Source organism: Rhinolophus sinicus, chromosome 1, assembly GCF_057876585.1.
Source record: "Rhinolophus sinicus isolate RSI-liver-muscle chromosome 1, RSI-T2T, whole genome shotgun sequence".
In the NCBI taxonomy this organism is placed as follows: domain Eukaryota; kingdom Metazoa; phylum Chordata; class Mammalia; order Chiroptera; family Rhinolophidae; genus Rhinolophus; species Rhinolophus sinicus.
The window spans coordinates 19,457,829-19,474,416 of NC_142501.1; the positions used below are offsets into that span (position 1 = coordinate 19,457,829).

The 16,588-nt window shown below is 34.7% G+C and overlaps 1 protein-coding gene across 11 annotated transcripts in view; it reads right to left on the reverse strand.

Moving 5' to 3' along the window:
• Nucleotides 1–16,588, reverse strand: part of MYBPC1 (myosin binding protein C1) — an 89,594-nt gene that overhangs the window by 49,779 nt on the left and 23,227 nt on the right. For 7 of the 11 annotated variants that reach the window (XM_019732098.3, XM_019732091.3, XM_019732089.3 and 4 more), the window contains exons 4-10: nt 13,200–13,238; nt 12,638–12,673; nt 10,872–10,982; nt 9,088–9,236; nt 8,630–8,747; nt 7,049–7,100; nt 4,943–4,999 (exon numbers count right to left, since the gene is read on the reverse strand). In XM_019732098.3, coding sequence (XP_019587657.1) covers nt 4,943–4,999; nt 7,049–7,100; nt 8,630–8,747; nt 9,088–9,236; nt 10,872–10,982; nt 12,638–12,673; nt 13,200–13,238 — 562 coding nt within the window. The remainder of the gene's footprint in view (nt 1–4,942; nt 5,000–7,048; nt 7,101–8,629; nt 8,748–9,087; nt 9,237–10,871; nt 10,983–12,637; nt 12,674–13,199; nt 13,239–16,588) is intronic. The other 4 variants (XM_088797286.1, XM_088797266.1, XM_019732101.3 and 1 more) reach the window with 2 other exon arrangements.

The following is a 16,588-nucleotide window of genomic DNA, read 5'->3' on the forward strand; positions in this document are numbered from 1 at the left end:
TGCTTTCCTTGAAGTCTCAGAGAAACTTCCGGGAAGTTAAAGATCAAATATGTGTGCAGTTATAGTAACACTCTTGTTTTCCTAAAGAAAAACACAATATTAGGCAGAGAGGAGGATATCAGGAAATATCTTGAAGATATTTCTACTTTTTATCAACTTGAAAGTCTAGAAGGTGAGATTTTTCAGGAACTTAAGATCAATTTTCATCTAGGATATGGGTATTGAAATAGTTTTGAAAAGTAGATTAAGAACTAGAAATTTTAAATATTGGTCTATGAAATAAAAATTCTCTCTACCTTCACTGGTGTACACATGCTAGCTGTCTGTATATGGAGAGACTACAAGCACAGTACTCCAAACCTTTGGATTTTGCAAATAGCATTTTTCTTACCATGTGTACATTAACCATTTTTTGTTGCTTTTTCATCCAAAAAATATTTGAAACTGCCACGCAGGGCCTTTTGTTTATTTTTCATATGATATTTGTGGACACAAATGCTTTTTAAAAGAATTTTTTTTCTAAATTGTCAAAGGAAAAAGAGAATGAGGTCAAAATTTTTTTCATATTTCATTTTAAAGTACTGTCTTGAACTTTTTGGGAAGAAGGCTGGATGTCAATCATAAAGATACAAATGTTAAACTTTAAAGCAAATGGTTAAGTTTTCCATGAACAAGGGGAAAGTAACTTATCACTGACAAAAGAACATATAGAACATAGAAAGAACATATATAACTAAAAAAAGTAAGAGTTAAAGTACACTTGTATACCCTTATTTTAAAACCAAAAATGAAACAAAACTCAGGAATAAACACTCTTTAGGGAAAGAACCTTAGTATAAACACAAAATATAATTTAAATTGATTTCCTTACTGGCTAAATAGTCCTGAGTTTGTTTAAGCTTAATTGACCTTTTATCAGGTTAATTTGGAAATGTTATTGTGACTACTTACTGTGAATACTGCCGGTTTGAATATGACTTTACAGCAAAACTGGTCAACACATCTTAAACATCAGTGTGAAAACAGATTCATGCTATCATGTTAGCAAATGACGGATTACATATGTTTGCATTGTCACATGAGTTATACCTGTTTCAGAGTTTCTAATGAGGAAATACTGGCTTGCAATCATGGGGAAAGGGAGGAGAATATAAATATTAACATAGAGTTTAGGGTGCTGTTACGCAAGGATGACTTCTGAATATCTAATTTCCACTGTCATGTAAGTCTTTTTGCCCAGTGGGGAGGTGGCTGAGGCTAATCTGGAATGTGGAAGGAAGTGAGAGGTCATTGGTCCATCAGTATCCTTTGTGGAAAGGACTAGGCAACACCATTAGGAAAATGTGCCTCTTAAAAACTCAAGACACAAGTATTATCTTCCTCTCACTGAAATAATGATGCCCTCTATTAACATGGTGAAATTGAAATGCTTAATAAAATTGTGCTGAAGTTAGAATATTGGTAATAATTTGCCAGATCTACCAAAGCTACTGCCCGAAGGCAGTCTAAATTTCAAATACATCTTTTAAATGTTTTATAGGAAGTCTGGGAGGATTGCAATTAAAATGTGTATGTATGTACATTTGTATATGTTCTCTGAGGGTGTTTCCTCAATCCACTTTATTAGTGCTCTATTTTTGTCACATTCCAGTCTCAATATAGTCCCCAAACTAAAATTATGCCATACTACATACACATTGTGTTAAATTTGTATTTCAGCCAAGAACAATTACACACATACACATTTCAAGTATCCGTCTGACACTGGTGAAAGGATTTAAAGATATAAAACTAGATTAAAATAGCTAAAATGATACACAAGTCAAACACTGAGGCATACCTAGATCCATGAGGTAAAGATTTATGTGATGGAAACCAGTAATAAAAATCACCATTTTCGGTAATTTCTCAGATTTTGTTGCTAGATTCATAAAACCAATCTTCACCATTTTTTTCCATTAAAACACCAAAATATACTCCACTCTACCATATTCTTAATTTTATCAAATTTTATGTGTGAACACTGAAGACCTCTTGCGTATTGCTTCTCCCTTTTCGCTCCATCACTTAATTGAATCCCAAATTGCAAGACTGAAGTATTCCTCATTTTGTATTGGAATGTGAGGTCCAAAATGCCATAGACTCCCACCTATGGCATTTCCTTAACTCATTCAGAACCATGATGGCTGCAGATGGTCCTATCTGCTTGGCTACATTAATTTAGAGTAGAGAAAATTCTATAGGTATTCCCGATTCTCTTCCAAGCACTGGGATTGACCTAGATAACCTTCACAGTTCTTTCATCTACATCAAAATTTTTATAACTTGATGATCCTAGTGAAGTACAAAGCAGTTATAGAAATTTTATGTAGAATAAAACTTGCAAGTTTTTATATAGGTCAAATCCCGTAACAAGATGATGCCCAAAAGATTTATTCTGATTTAACTAACGTCTCTTTGAAATATGCTGGTTTTTTTCAGGGCAAGGAGATCTTTTGTTGTATGGAGATGTTGATCGTAATCATACTTATTCAGATAGGGATTTTGCCACACTCTCTTGGAGGAGTAGAAATGGTAACCATGTGTCATTACCACAATGAAAACATATGCAATTCTCAAATTAGTACGAAAACACTTCTAAAGTTATATTGTGGATTAGTATATCAAATGAATATAGGCTTATGTTAACAACACTCTAATTATGAGTACAAATCATAATTAAGGGATGTACGTAAAGAAAATGAGAACTGGAGACATGTTCGCTCCCCATGTTTTCTAGTAATTATTTTCTTTAGTCATTTTCACCATTAATTAGATATCTTTTATTCTGCAAACTACTGGTAGAACTAGTCTGTTCTTTTTTCCTTCTTTTTCCTTTTCAATCAGAGCATGACATTTAATAATATACTGTATCACATTTTGATTGGTTGATTGATTAGTGTGTGTGTATTTTGTCTCTTTATGAATATAAGCCCTTCAAGAGAAAATGTCACAATTTTCGTGAAAGTGAATATTTATTTGACATCTACCATGAGCCAAGCCTTTTACATTTATTTAATTCCCACAATAATTCTATTAAGTAGTTTTCATTCTCTGCATTTTCAGATGTGGAAACCAAGTCTCAGAGAGGACATATATCTTGACCAAGTCATGTAATTAGTAAATGATAGAGTTGAGACTTGAATTCATATTTTTACCATTACTTTTCCATCCCTCAAATATGTATTCATCCCTTTCTGTGTGCCAGGCACTGGAAGGCACTGGTTTTCCTCCCGTCACCTGTAGCATTATATTCTACATAAAGAAAATATTTAGTATTTTCCTGGTTGGGTAAGTAATTGCAGGGAAAAACAAAAGAAAACTTCTCTTGTCTTCATGAAGTGTCAATTTATGTTATAAACTGAAGCATCTACTTCTGAGGCCAATTCAGAGTGGTATTTCTTATATGGAGTCACAGAAAGTGAGCTGACTTAGAAAAGGGAAACTTGGATTTAGGTCCCTGACCTGCCTCTAACTAGGCTGTGTGACTTGGGGTAAGTCACTCAACATTTCTGGTCCCTGGTTTCTCACCTATAGAATGAGGAAGAGTGAATAAGGTCACTTCAAATACTATTGCTTTAAATAAATTTGGGGAGTTAACAAATATTATTGAGGCTAATGATTATTTGAAGTATCCAAAGGATGAAAGATGTATTTGATACTGCCAAGGTCTATTGATTGGCTAATATCCATTGGTAATTAATAAATTGCACTTGTTAATAATTCTGTTCTCAACCTAAATGTTTAGAGCTTGGGTAAATTTTTCATCTATTAGAACTTGAATAAAGTCATCCAACTAAAGTGAGTATAACCACAAACTCAGTTTTACTATTTGTGATTTGTTGTGAAGCATATTTTTACTATGTTCCTTTAATAACCAGAGCAAGCATAAATAACCATAAATGAAAACTGATATCAATAGTATATATCATTAATTTAGAATTATAATTTTACTGTTTATTTACAAATTTGCTAGATAAACACAATCCAAGCAAAAATCAACTTCTTTTTGTTGTTTCTGCACTAAATATCTAGGCATGTGTAACTTTATATATAATATCATGTGTGATATGATTATATATATATATATATATATATATATATGCAAATATATGGACAGAAGTCCTTTAAAACGATTAAGTGCTAAATATCCATATGGAATTACAGAAATTTTATTGCAAGAGAGAACAATATTAAGGGAGTGTGAGTGATAATACTAAATATTTACTTCCATTTTACTACCATATTTTATCTCTTCTAAAATGCACATTTTAAACGCCTCTGAAAGACAGATGTACCTTATAATCAATAATGTATCATAATAAACTATTTGGAGCAATTTTTATTGCTTAGTGATTTAGAAAATACAGGTATATCTTAAAATGAATGGTGTCTTAGATTTGATGAAATACAGTAAATCATAAATGTTATATTAAAGTAGGCCTGCCTTTAAATATATGTACCTGCAGAGACATCTAACAAAATTGTGAAATTGATTTTTCGGTCCAATATCAAAGGCAGGAAAATGGAGACTTCATTTATTCAATTATCACAGGGAGTTATGATTGAAATGAGAGAACTCATGAGAGAAATCGGAGGTTTCTAGGTATTTAAGTGTTCTGTCTCAGTTTTCAATCTCTTCATCCCCAACTAAGAAAATATGCGAAGACTTATAAAACATTCAAAAAGAAAATTTTAAAGCATCAGCTAAAATCTTAAACAGATTAGTTTGCGGTTGTTTGTCTGTCTCTTTCTTAGTCGACTCTGTTATATTCTATAAGCAAAACACATTTTAAGAAATGAGAAACTCTTTGAAACACATCTACTTTAAACTTGACTTCTCTGAGTGGGCATCTAAAAGATTTCCAGGCCACAGCGCCTCACTCCATCACTTGGTTCTCACCTACGTTTCAGGAGACCACTAAAGTCAAGTTCCCCTGCATCCTCTTGACCTTCTCCACTGTCATTAACAAAAGAAAAGCAAATCCAGGTTTAATGCTGAGACACATACACAAGATTCCCCCAAACACTCTACATATAACGTATATGCAATTTTGTATCAGCACACAAGTCATGGGACTAATTCAACACAAACTATTTCTTTTCACACAAGTGACATTTAAAATTTTTGGAATATGTACTTGTGGAAAAGAAAACTCGAGGAGCTTGTGTCACTCTACGACTTCAGAAGACACATTTTTGTAGATTGCATATATAAAACGACTTGGATTTGTGTTAAAACGGAGTAACACAAATGCACGTAAGCCAAACAACACAAAGTACTTTGTTTTTGCAAGTAAGGGGGCCTCTAGAAACATACCTGTGTGAAAAGCAAAGGACTTTTTGCTGATCTCTGTTAGTCATGTCTAACAGAGATTGGCTTGGAGGGCGAAGTGTACCAGTGTCAAGTATATAAGCACAAGCTTATATTCAAAGGTAACCTCTTTGGGTCCACCAATAGATGAATCAGATAATGTGATACCAACATAACATAAAAATGGAGCTAGCGTAGAGCTTTTTAAAAGATGCATTCCTTTCTGTTTCAAAGGGAAATCATTACAAACTTTTCACTTTCTTGCTAATAATTATACCTTGTAAAACAGATTCTTCGAAAATTTGTCTTTGAATTGTCGATGAGCCCTTTATTAGGAAAATTTGAAGGCTTCCCTATAGAGAAATGCATCTTAAATTAGGCATGCAGCCATCTTTGTGATTTCTTAAATAGAAGCTATGGAGCTGACACTTAAATGGCACTGCATATTTACTTACATGTTTAATGTTTTAATGAAGATTTTGTTTCCTGCTCTTTACAAATGTTAATTAAGTTTCTAAGGAAAGAGTCTGCGGGTTCAAAAACAGTGTGTATAAAATGTAAGTCATACAAACTGAACTCAAATAATGTGTTTTCAAAATTTCTTTAATAGCAGGTATTTGGAGAAGACCTTTTGAAATAAACACATTTCTAGATTATGTTTCCCTCTCCTAAACTATACTGTACACGGTATGAGCACAGTTTCAGATCGCTCTGTTTGCTGAACATGGGGTGAAGGCAAGGTGGAAGGAAACTACTAGGATTTGAACGTTATGACTTAAAAAAAATACCAACTGATTGATCAGATAATATTAAATATCTTTTTCAAGTAATTAAAATTTTCGTTTATTCGTAATTTAGGAGGGAAATAATGCCTTCTACTAACCGACTAAATCATCGTTTTATAATAGTTTGGGATGATTTTCCTTATTCAACAAAACTGTATGGATTTAATCATAGGAAACACAAAATATTTGCTCTCATTAAGGAATTTATATTATGGAAGAATTAAGTACAGAGAGTAAAATAATGACAGAAAGAAGCTAGTTCCATTTCTCATAGACTAGAAAAATGTTTTCATTTTTCTTCCTTTACCTCCTGATTTTTCAGCCTTGGCAGTTGCAAAATAAATCAAACAGGTATCAGTATTTGCCTTTCTATGGTGGTTTTTATTCCAGTCTCAGTAGTCTTTCATTTAGGATAATTCAATATTTAAATAATGTTAACTTCAGTAGCTACTTAATTGTGGCTTTTTGAGCTCACGGCTTAATAGCTTCATAAGTGTTTTCAAAATGAAAAGCAATATAAGCTTTCTGACATTACTTAACTGATGCTACATAAGATGTGTATCTTTATATATTTATCTTTTTTGGCCATTTAGTGTGAAATAATGCAATTAAGGGAGAAGCCACATATGAATAGATTGAAAGTCTGTCTTTATAAGGCAACTGTGAAACCTGCAAAAACGGAAGATTCACTATAACAAGAATATTCTTAAAGATAATCAGTATATACTTGATTTGCCCTTAAACCCATGGCTTTTCTAGAACAGTAACTTTTGAATATATGGCATGTTTAACTACAGTGAAAAGAGTTGTTTGTGTTTGGAATATAGAGGATGGAGGAAGGGAAAGTGTGCTTTGAAAATCCTCCAATTTCATATAATACAAAAGCTACCTAACATCCCCCTTTCGTTACCTTCTCTTGAAAGCAGATCTGATGTCAATGTTTGGAGTAGTCCCGGTAGATTCTTTAAAAGGAAAGAAAACAATAAAATAAATACCATTAAGAAGACAGTTTTGGGTTCAGTTCTTTTCCAGGCTGTGGGGATTTCTGAGATGGAAGGAAGGTCAAGTGAGGTGAGGATGGCTGCCATGGAGGCCTGAGCTGCTGAGAGACTGTAACCTACTCTCCTTACACAGAATCAATGAAAGGATTTTAGGAGTTACCTTAGTCCATTGTCATTCCACCTGCCCATTAGCATCACCTGAGGAACTTCAAAAATACCAGCTTCTCGATCTCCCTGCTAGAGATTTTGATTCACCAGAGCAGAGATGGGCACCCAGAAATCAATATTCTTTAAAAGCCCCTCAAGGGATGCTCAGAGATGCCCGGCCAGGTTGAAGAAGCCCTGCTAAGGACCAGATTCCCACTTACTACAGAAATCTCGATAGCATCTCCACCCATGATCACGCAGCCTCTGCTTCACATCTCTCAGAACGAGAATCTTACAACCTTCTGTTGTTGTCTACAGAGCTTTAACAAAAGAGCTCAATCTAATGTTAACACAAAATTCACCTTCTCATAATTTCCACCTTTTGATTCTAATCTGCCTAAACACTTCTCAAGTACATGGAAAATGACCTTTGCCTTCTTCTGTGTGAAAACCCTTCCCCTGTTCACAGTGAGTCACATATATTTGATCTCCTTCACCAGCACATTCAAGCTGAATAGGGCATGGTTTCTGAATTCTCCGTCCTCCTGGCTGGTTACTCTCCTCCGGAAGGGATCCCAGTGGAGGTATGGTGCCCACGGCCAAAGACATTATTCCAAATGTGGAACAAGAAGCATACTGCAGAGAGGAATATCATTTCCTAAACCTAGAGTCTATATCACTTGTAATGGCTCAGTTTTAAATGACATCAGCGTTGTCTCTTGTGGCTACATCACACTTTGGATTCCTCTTAAGTTTATGATCTTTGCTGCCACGTTAACTTTCCCTGTGTATATTTCTAGAAGTGTTTCCCCTCCCCCTCCAATCTCCATGTACAACTTTGCATTTATCCCTACTAAATTCCCTCCAAGCAGTACACAGAGCATACAGATAGAGAATTTCCATATCTGACGTTAGTCCTTATAAGAAAAATCCTCCTTCCCACCTGGGTATCCTGACATCCTCGTACCATATAAGCTTATGTCCAAACCCGAGTGGAAATAAGTGGACCCAAAGAAACAGGTACATTCAGTAGCAGCAAAAAAAAAAAAAAAAATGGCATCAGCCCTTATCTGGGAGATTGAAGGAATAGATAGCATGGACAAGAGATACTTGGCAATAAAATCCCCAAATTCCATTTGTAAATTGTCTCATAACAATTTAATTCAGCAGGCTTGCTGAAACTACCACAATCAGAAACACACACCGTTTTAAAGGAAGCTTTATTTTCACAATCTCATGGTATTAAATGACCTTCCTCTCCTCCATCCCCTTATACCCCATTTAAAAAAAAAAAAAAAAAAAAAAAAGACGTCACATTTATCCAGATGAGAAAGCTCTCTTACCGTGTACTTCAAGATCAAACGAACAGCTGTCAAACTTATCCTTATAGGTGACCTCACATCTGTAGTTTCCTGCATAGTTCTCTTTGGCCTTGATGATCTGCATCTCGAATGTGTACACCTGCAATGAAATGCATCGGGACACATTTCAGTCCTACCTTGCCAACAGAAAGATACCATCACATTTTAGTTATTTTCCAAATTCCTCAGCATTGTCTTAAAGACATGTCTGTATCTGGGATTCCAGTAGCATGTTTTTAATAGGGGAGAGATCAAAGTGCCCCATAGCCCCTGGGCACAACAGGGCAACCACACTAGACTGTAGACACTAGGAATGGTAGGTAACTCCAAGAGAATTTTCTGGAACTGAAATCTCTCAAGGCTGAACTTGAAAATGACCTTCTACCCACACAAAAGGGATGAGCGAGCTAAGCTCCTGCGCCAGGAGTTCAGGGCCATACCCGACTTTGCCTTTCAAAGGTTTCCTTCAGCTGGAGGTGCTTCCCTGCCTTGCTAGCCAGGTCCATCCATTTCCCTTTGAACCATTTGACGCTGGGTTTTCTAAGAAGATCTTCAGCCTTGACTTTGGCTATAAAGCTGATATTGTCACCTAGAAAAAGCACAGTGATTCAGACTGTTTTAAAAAAATTGTCATTTGTTTTGCTCTCAACTGAAAGGAGTTACACAGGACTGCACTGCATATACTATGATGTGACTGGTAACCCTGGAATTGTGCATGAAATGGTCCTGATTTTTAATGAATAGGGAAGGTTTTAGTATACTCCAGCTTTTGTTTATGGAGCAAAAAAGGAGCTATGGGTTAATTGGTAGAAATAATTTTTGTTTAGTTTTATATTATATGAAATAAAAATGGGAAAAAACTGCCACAAATTATATATATATATATATATATATATATATATATATATATATATATATATATATAATATAAATTCTTTCAAATCATTTTTATTAACTAAGTGATGGGAAGTCTGGAATTATAAGATTATGACTAAATGAAACTGATCTTTTTTAAATAAACCTGTCAATCTGTTTGAATTGACTGATTCCTGATTAGATCCTAAGGACATCAAAACTCTAGCCTGGTGGCCATCCCAACACCTTGATGTCTTCCCGAAACACGGGGTGAGCAAACATTTCCATTCACCTGCAGGGTGCTTCTACATTCTAGACCTGAAAGAACATAGTCAGCCATGTGCTCATGTGCATACTATTTGGTAAAGTGTCAAAGGCTAGTTCTGATGTCAATGTATTTCTTATAAAAAGTTATTTGTTTAAAAATTCCTGGACACCCAAGGTGTTCTTTAACTCAGCATGCTGTTTATTTCTTTCCCAGCACTTGGCTTTTGTGATTATCTCTTTAATTTCTTGTTGTCTACTCGTCTCATTAAAACGGTGAAGTTCTGAGCGCTTCCATGGAATCCTCAGTATTCAGAACAGTGTTTGAATAGGAGGTGTGTGATCAGTATTTTTGAATGCATGTTCCTAAAGTTGAACCACCTGTTGGACTAGCTTCTTTGAGATACTACACATTATGATCCAATATGTGTGAAGATTTGTAATTGTCTTATGGGATGAGGTATATTGTAATAACAGCAAACAATAGCTCAGGGCTTTAAGACATGCCAGTCACTGTTCAAATTCCTTCACAGGTAGTGAGTGTTATCTCTGTTTGACAGATGAGAAAACTTATCTGAACCCAAATCCAGGGTCCAAGCATTCACTACATACAAATGCCTACATGCTAAAGGGTACTGAAATGATAGCTTTCACCCACTTTTCAGGTTCTATAAGCAGGATTTAATATAGACATACAATGAGCTATTATTCAGCCACAAAAAAAGAAGGGAAGTACTGATTCATGCTACAACTTGGATGGACGTCAAAAACATTATGCTAAGTGAAAGAAGCCAGACACAAAAGGTCACATATTGTGTGATTTCATTTATATGAAATAATACAGAATAGAAACATTTATAGACACAAAGCAGATTAGTGGTTGCCAGAGGCTGAGGGGAAGAAAAATGGGGAGTAATTGTTTAATGCGGGGGTACATGGTTTCTGTTTGGGGTGACGAAAATGTTTTGGAACTAGACAGGTAGAGGCTGCAAAACACTGAGTGTACTAATAGTCACTGGTTGTTCATTTTAAAATAGTTAATTTTATGTTATGTGAATTTCACCTGCATTTTTTTAAAAAGCAGGTTTTAACACTTGGCACTCACCAACTTTCACTGTTCCTGTTTGAGGCTTTTCCACGAACAGGGTGGATAGCTGAGAATTGGCATTCTGCTTCTCATGTTCTTCTGTGGCAGGTGATTCCCCAAGAGACCATTCTAATGAGCAGAAAGGACGAAAAGAATCATTTCAGGGCTCAATTCTTCATCGGCAGACTTACCTGGATTTGTCATGTTCATCAATGCTGAAGCTTTTCTTTGTCTAATAAACTTGGATAAATGTTACATCATTCTTTCCATCTCCCCTGCAGCCATCGGTAGAGAATGACAGATTCCCATTCTTACAGAAATCTCTTCCATAATGGGATAAAGGAATATTCTCTAATTTCTAGAAATAATAAAACTTTTGAGGTAGGTTGTTACTCTGTCTTTGTTGGAGCCACGGTTCATTTATGTCCCCATCCTGCCTGTCCCCTAACAGATAAATAATGATGGGAAGGATACTAAAGCAGTACTCTCAGTATTTTTCCAGGTGACTGACGCTAAAGCCATATCTATATAACAATAGAATTGTGTGGGTCAATTTGCAGATCAACCAGGAAAAGTCAGACAACTAAGCCTGGCCTGGTATTTCTAAATTCCTTGCTATTGTATAATTAGACAATTCGATTAGGGTTGTATAGATGAGGTCATAGTTTGACAATTTAATACTAATAACAGATCATGACCTGCAGGTACCAGTGTTAAGAATACTAGGAACGTGCTGAAAGGGAGGGAAAAAGAGAAAAACTGAAAGAAGAAAAAAACTCTTTAAAGCTTTCCCATGAAGAAAGAGAACCTGAAAATAAAGTGTATTTTACATTTTCTACTTTGCACTCCAGGTGCTTAGCTTGGATTAATCAGTCAGGTCCAGTGAGGAGGGTGGGAGAGAGAACTGCAGATATTCCCTCTGGCTCTGACAGCTGAATTCAGAGTTCAGTTTTAGCTGCTTAATAACTGAAAAAAAAATGCATGGGTTGCCAACTCTACCTGTTAATGTTTCTTGAAAAGAAGGAAATGTAGATTTAGTTATTTTAGTTGTCATGTATCAATCATGCTTCATATTTCTGTCCATAGGAGACAATCATTTTCACAATGAAGTTATGCAATGTAGTCAAGATTACATAATTTTTTAACATAAAAAAGTTGATGTTATAATTTTATGTTGTGTGTCTGTGATATTAATAATAACAGCGAATAGTGGCCATTCACATTTGGAACATGAGGGTAGGACTTTTTATTGTTTTATTTCTATATTTACAAATGCCTGCAAAAGTAATTGGCCCATCAGAGGCCCATAGTAGTATCATAGTAGGCCCTCAACTCAAAATTGTTGAATGAATAAATAACCTCACAGAATTGTAGCAAAACTGACAGGATCTATTTGTAGGTGCTTTATCAACTGTATGTAAAGTTCTATAAAAAAAAAAAAGTGAATTATCATCTAACTTCAGCACACCCCAGATGGAGAATGAAAAAGTTTCTTAATCTCTGTGTATTTGTCAAATGTTAAAGATGATAGTTGTAATAAAACGAACACACTTGTGGTATATGTAGCTATAACAGATTCCTGAATTTGTGTGTGTGTATCATGCAAAATTAATTGTTTCTCAAAACATTAGTTGTCTTGTAAGAGGAAATTTAATGAGAGATTGCTATATGAGCTACAAACTGAAAAAAAACAAAGATTAGAATCAATACAACTTCAAGAAATGAGGTAATTAGTGATTATATTAGGATGAGGTGGGGATGCCTTGCTCCAGGCATGCGCTCACCTGAATCTTTTCTCTCCAGGGCCCGACTACACAAACCTGAAAGGAAAGTGTGATTGGGATCATGCAAAGGGAAGGGGGTGAAAAATGGAGTTCTGCCTTTAATCATCTTGGATCCCCCAAACCCTCTTCTGATGATGGGGAGAAAAAAACTAGCAGTTGGCTTGGATAGAAAAATCAGTAGAGCTTCAACTAGGAAAGCATCTCTAAAACTATGTCTTATTTAAAAAGCAATAATAAACTTAAAAATCTTAATACCTAAAGAACAGGGGGAAAGTGTACATAGCTGCAAATAGAAGACAGACATCTTAGTCCCTAAAATTTGTATCGAAAACTTAAGAGTCTTATTTATTTAATAAAGGAGGTCTCTTTTTAAAATTTTTCTCATATAAAACAAAAAGTGGCCACTGAAGTCAACATTTTCCCTCTTGGTCCTGGCACAGGCAAAACCTGGTGCCTCTGCCCACACATTGTCTCAGCAGGGTGCTCTGCCTTTTCTTCCCTTTACAGTCAGTTACTAATAAATAACAAAGAGGGGGAAAGAAGGGGTTGGATTTATCCTAACCTGGAGGCAGGGCATTAGGCGGGAAGACTTCCTCTTCATCTGAAACAAGAAATAGGTGTACAAAGTCAAGGAGAAAAGGACTTCGTCACGAGTATCCTGAGAAAAGAGAAATCTGAAAAAGAAAAGGAGAAACTACACAAAACACTTTCAGCTGATGAGTAAGCCTTAGAAGACTTGATACCTGAAAGATTAAAATTGAGTATTCCAGGCAAAAGAGAAAACAATAAATAAAAGGGTGAGAGAATAGGGTAATCAAAATGAAAGTGTTAATTAATAATTAGAATTCTATGCAAGCATTTTATGTGATTGTAGGTTAGGAAAAAAATTAATGCTAAAAAAAAAGTTGAACCTTGATGAAATCAACAATGGTGGTAGTTTTCAAGTTCTCATTTTATAACTGAAGTCAACGACAGACGTAATTATATACCACAATGACTTGGACACAGACATAAAAGCATATATGTACTATTTGAGAACTTGTTACCCCCCCTACCATGAACACCTCATGATTAATTTCCCTTCTGTTTAAGAAACAAAAGTCAGCATTAACTAATATAAATCAATTTGTCATAGTAAGTTCACCAATGATTATTGTAGAAACTTTATAAGCATTTTCCCAAGATGATATTGGTGTTGGCCAATGCTATATAATTTTTAAAATATTTACCCATGCACATTTGTACAATTTAAAATATGCCTTGGAGTGTTTATGTGCAAGGCACTGAATATTCCCTTTTTCTAAGACGTCTGAATTTTAAAGTGTCTGTTTTAGATGCTTAAATAGGCATTTGGTGTTATCTGAACCACAGCCACTCTCCTCCCAAAGCATGAAGACTAGTGAAAGTGTAAATAACAATAACCTTTGTACTTGTGGATGTCAAAACACAAACTTATATGACTATATAAATAGGATACAGCAAACACATGCACGTGTGAAAAGAAGAGGTAAAATAGCACACTTTTGTGTAATCTATTAGAATATTTACTACAAATATTATTTACTAGCCTGAAATTTCTTTTCTAAGACTGTCAACCAGGGATACGTTTTAGTATTTTTTTTTTAACAAAACAACTAAAGTAGTATTTAGAGAACCTAATTTATAGCTTCAGAACCTAAGAGGTGATTCACTGGATATTGTGAGAGCCAGGATTCTTCAGAGGAAGATGTCTGTAGTCCAAGAAGCTTGGAAAATGTTAGGCTAAATAAAGTGAAATGCTTCTTTTTTATTGTATTGTATGTGAGCATTTACTGAGGGACGTCCCAAAGCCTTCGTTGTGCTAATATGTGCTCTTACAGGGATAGAGACAAGACATGATACATCAGTTAGCATTTCCCAAGCTTAGTTCACTTTTGAATCCTTTTCTCCTGGAATACCCATTAACATTCCACAAAATCGTGCATTTGGGGCCGTACAGGTATTTCTGAGCTATCAGCAGAATTCTATATTTCAGAAGACTGTTAGGTACTTAAAAATTTACATAACGAAAAATAAAATACTTTGCAATTTAAAAATATTATTTGCCATACATTTAATACAATGTCAGCATTTTATTTTTTAACCTGTTTCAAGACTTTTATTTACTGAAATATGTAAAGAATCTTGATTTAAATTCCTGTAAAAATTCTTGAAAATGAAGTTTTAAAACTCAACCAAATCTTAGAAAGGAGCTTCCTTTATTATATATAAACTAGAAACTTGAACCATTTGGAGTCAAATGAACACTTTATTTTATATAGGTTTTGTGGTTGTTTGTTTGTATGCTTTGTGCACAGGGCATAATGAAACTTTGAGTTAATTGTTTAGAATGCTAAATGATTGAGAAACTATTCACAAACTTTCATAAAACTAAAATAAAAAGATAATCCATTTTTTAAGCAAAAGTTTGATGAGTGAGTAATTTCAACGTCCATTAAATGTTAAGACTATGTGGGGGGACATGCACAATTAGACTATTAAGGCGCCACATATTAAAATAGTGCTTCAAAGTGTCATGAAGTGATCTAGATAATCCAGCAATACTTCCAAACACCTGTTACTTCTCAATTGGCAATATTTGAGTCCTTGTACATACATTTTCAAATTTATTGAGGTGCTAGAAAATATAATTGACAAGCTTACTGTTTCCTTCCTTTAAAAGTAGCTTTGGTCTAGCATCCCTTTAGGTTAGGAAATAAAGTTAAGAAGTAGAGCTCTTGACCTGAAATTCCTGAAAAGTTGCCTGGTTGAATTTGATTGAATTAGATGAGAATGAAAGGTTTCATTGTTTTGTTTTGTTTTTTCTGTTTTTACATTTAAGTCTTTTATTTCTAATTTTCTTGTATTATGGTTTTTTTGTTTGTTTGTTTGTTTTTTAGTTTCACGTGTGTAAAACAATGTAATAGACATTTATAGCCCTCACAAAGTGATAATCCCCCTCCCCCAATCTACTACCCCTCTGACATCATACATAGCTGTTACAGTTCCATCGACTCTATTCCCTATGCTGACTCCACATCCTATGAATATATATATATATATATATATATATATATATATATATATATTTAATTATAGTTGACATTCAATATTATTCAGCTTTAGCTTCAGGTGTACAGCGCAGTGGTCAGGCATCTACACTATCCATGAAGTGGTCTCCCTAATAAGACAAGTGCCCATCATTGTTTTTCTGTACCGTGGAAAAACAGGTTCTACTGCTAGAAGGGAAATTGAATATGCAAATCTTTTGGGTTGTGCCTAATTCAACAATACATATGAAAGGCATGGCATCATAGAAAGAACATTTCCAAAGAAAACAAAACAAAAAATACAATATGTAAGTCATATTTTCTTTTTAAAGGAGACTACAATGACGATGAAAACGTACACATCTGTTTTTGGCTCTTTAGAATGCAGCATACATGAAGACCTGGGCCAAGAGCGGCAGAGCTTTCTGCCTAGTGACATAGAAGGGAAATTTAACCTTCTAATGACAAATTTTACTTGTCATTAAGTCATGGGAAAATAGCATTTGTAAAACCGTAAAAATGATTCTTTGAACAGCTGAAGTTCCCAGAGAAGAATGCCTGGAAACTAGAGAAAGAACTTGGTGTCATATTACAAGCCGGAGATTTTAGGGGGTACCAACGAAATCTGAAATTCAAAGGCGAGACCTCCAGACATAGTAGAATGTGTACATTCTTATAATTCTTCACACTCTCTTAAGCATAAAATAACTTCTACCTATGATTGACTTAAATTGCATTTTAAATTAATTTTTAAAGTGAAACCAATTTGGGATTATTGTTGGGATTTTTAGAATACAGACTAAAAAGTATATAAAATTAAAATATACATAACTGTAAACAAGCCTCAGTTAAATTCTTTGATTTAGACAAATTTATGAATTCC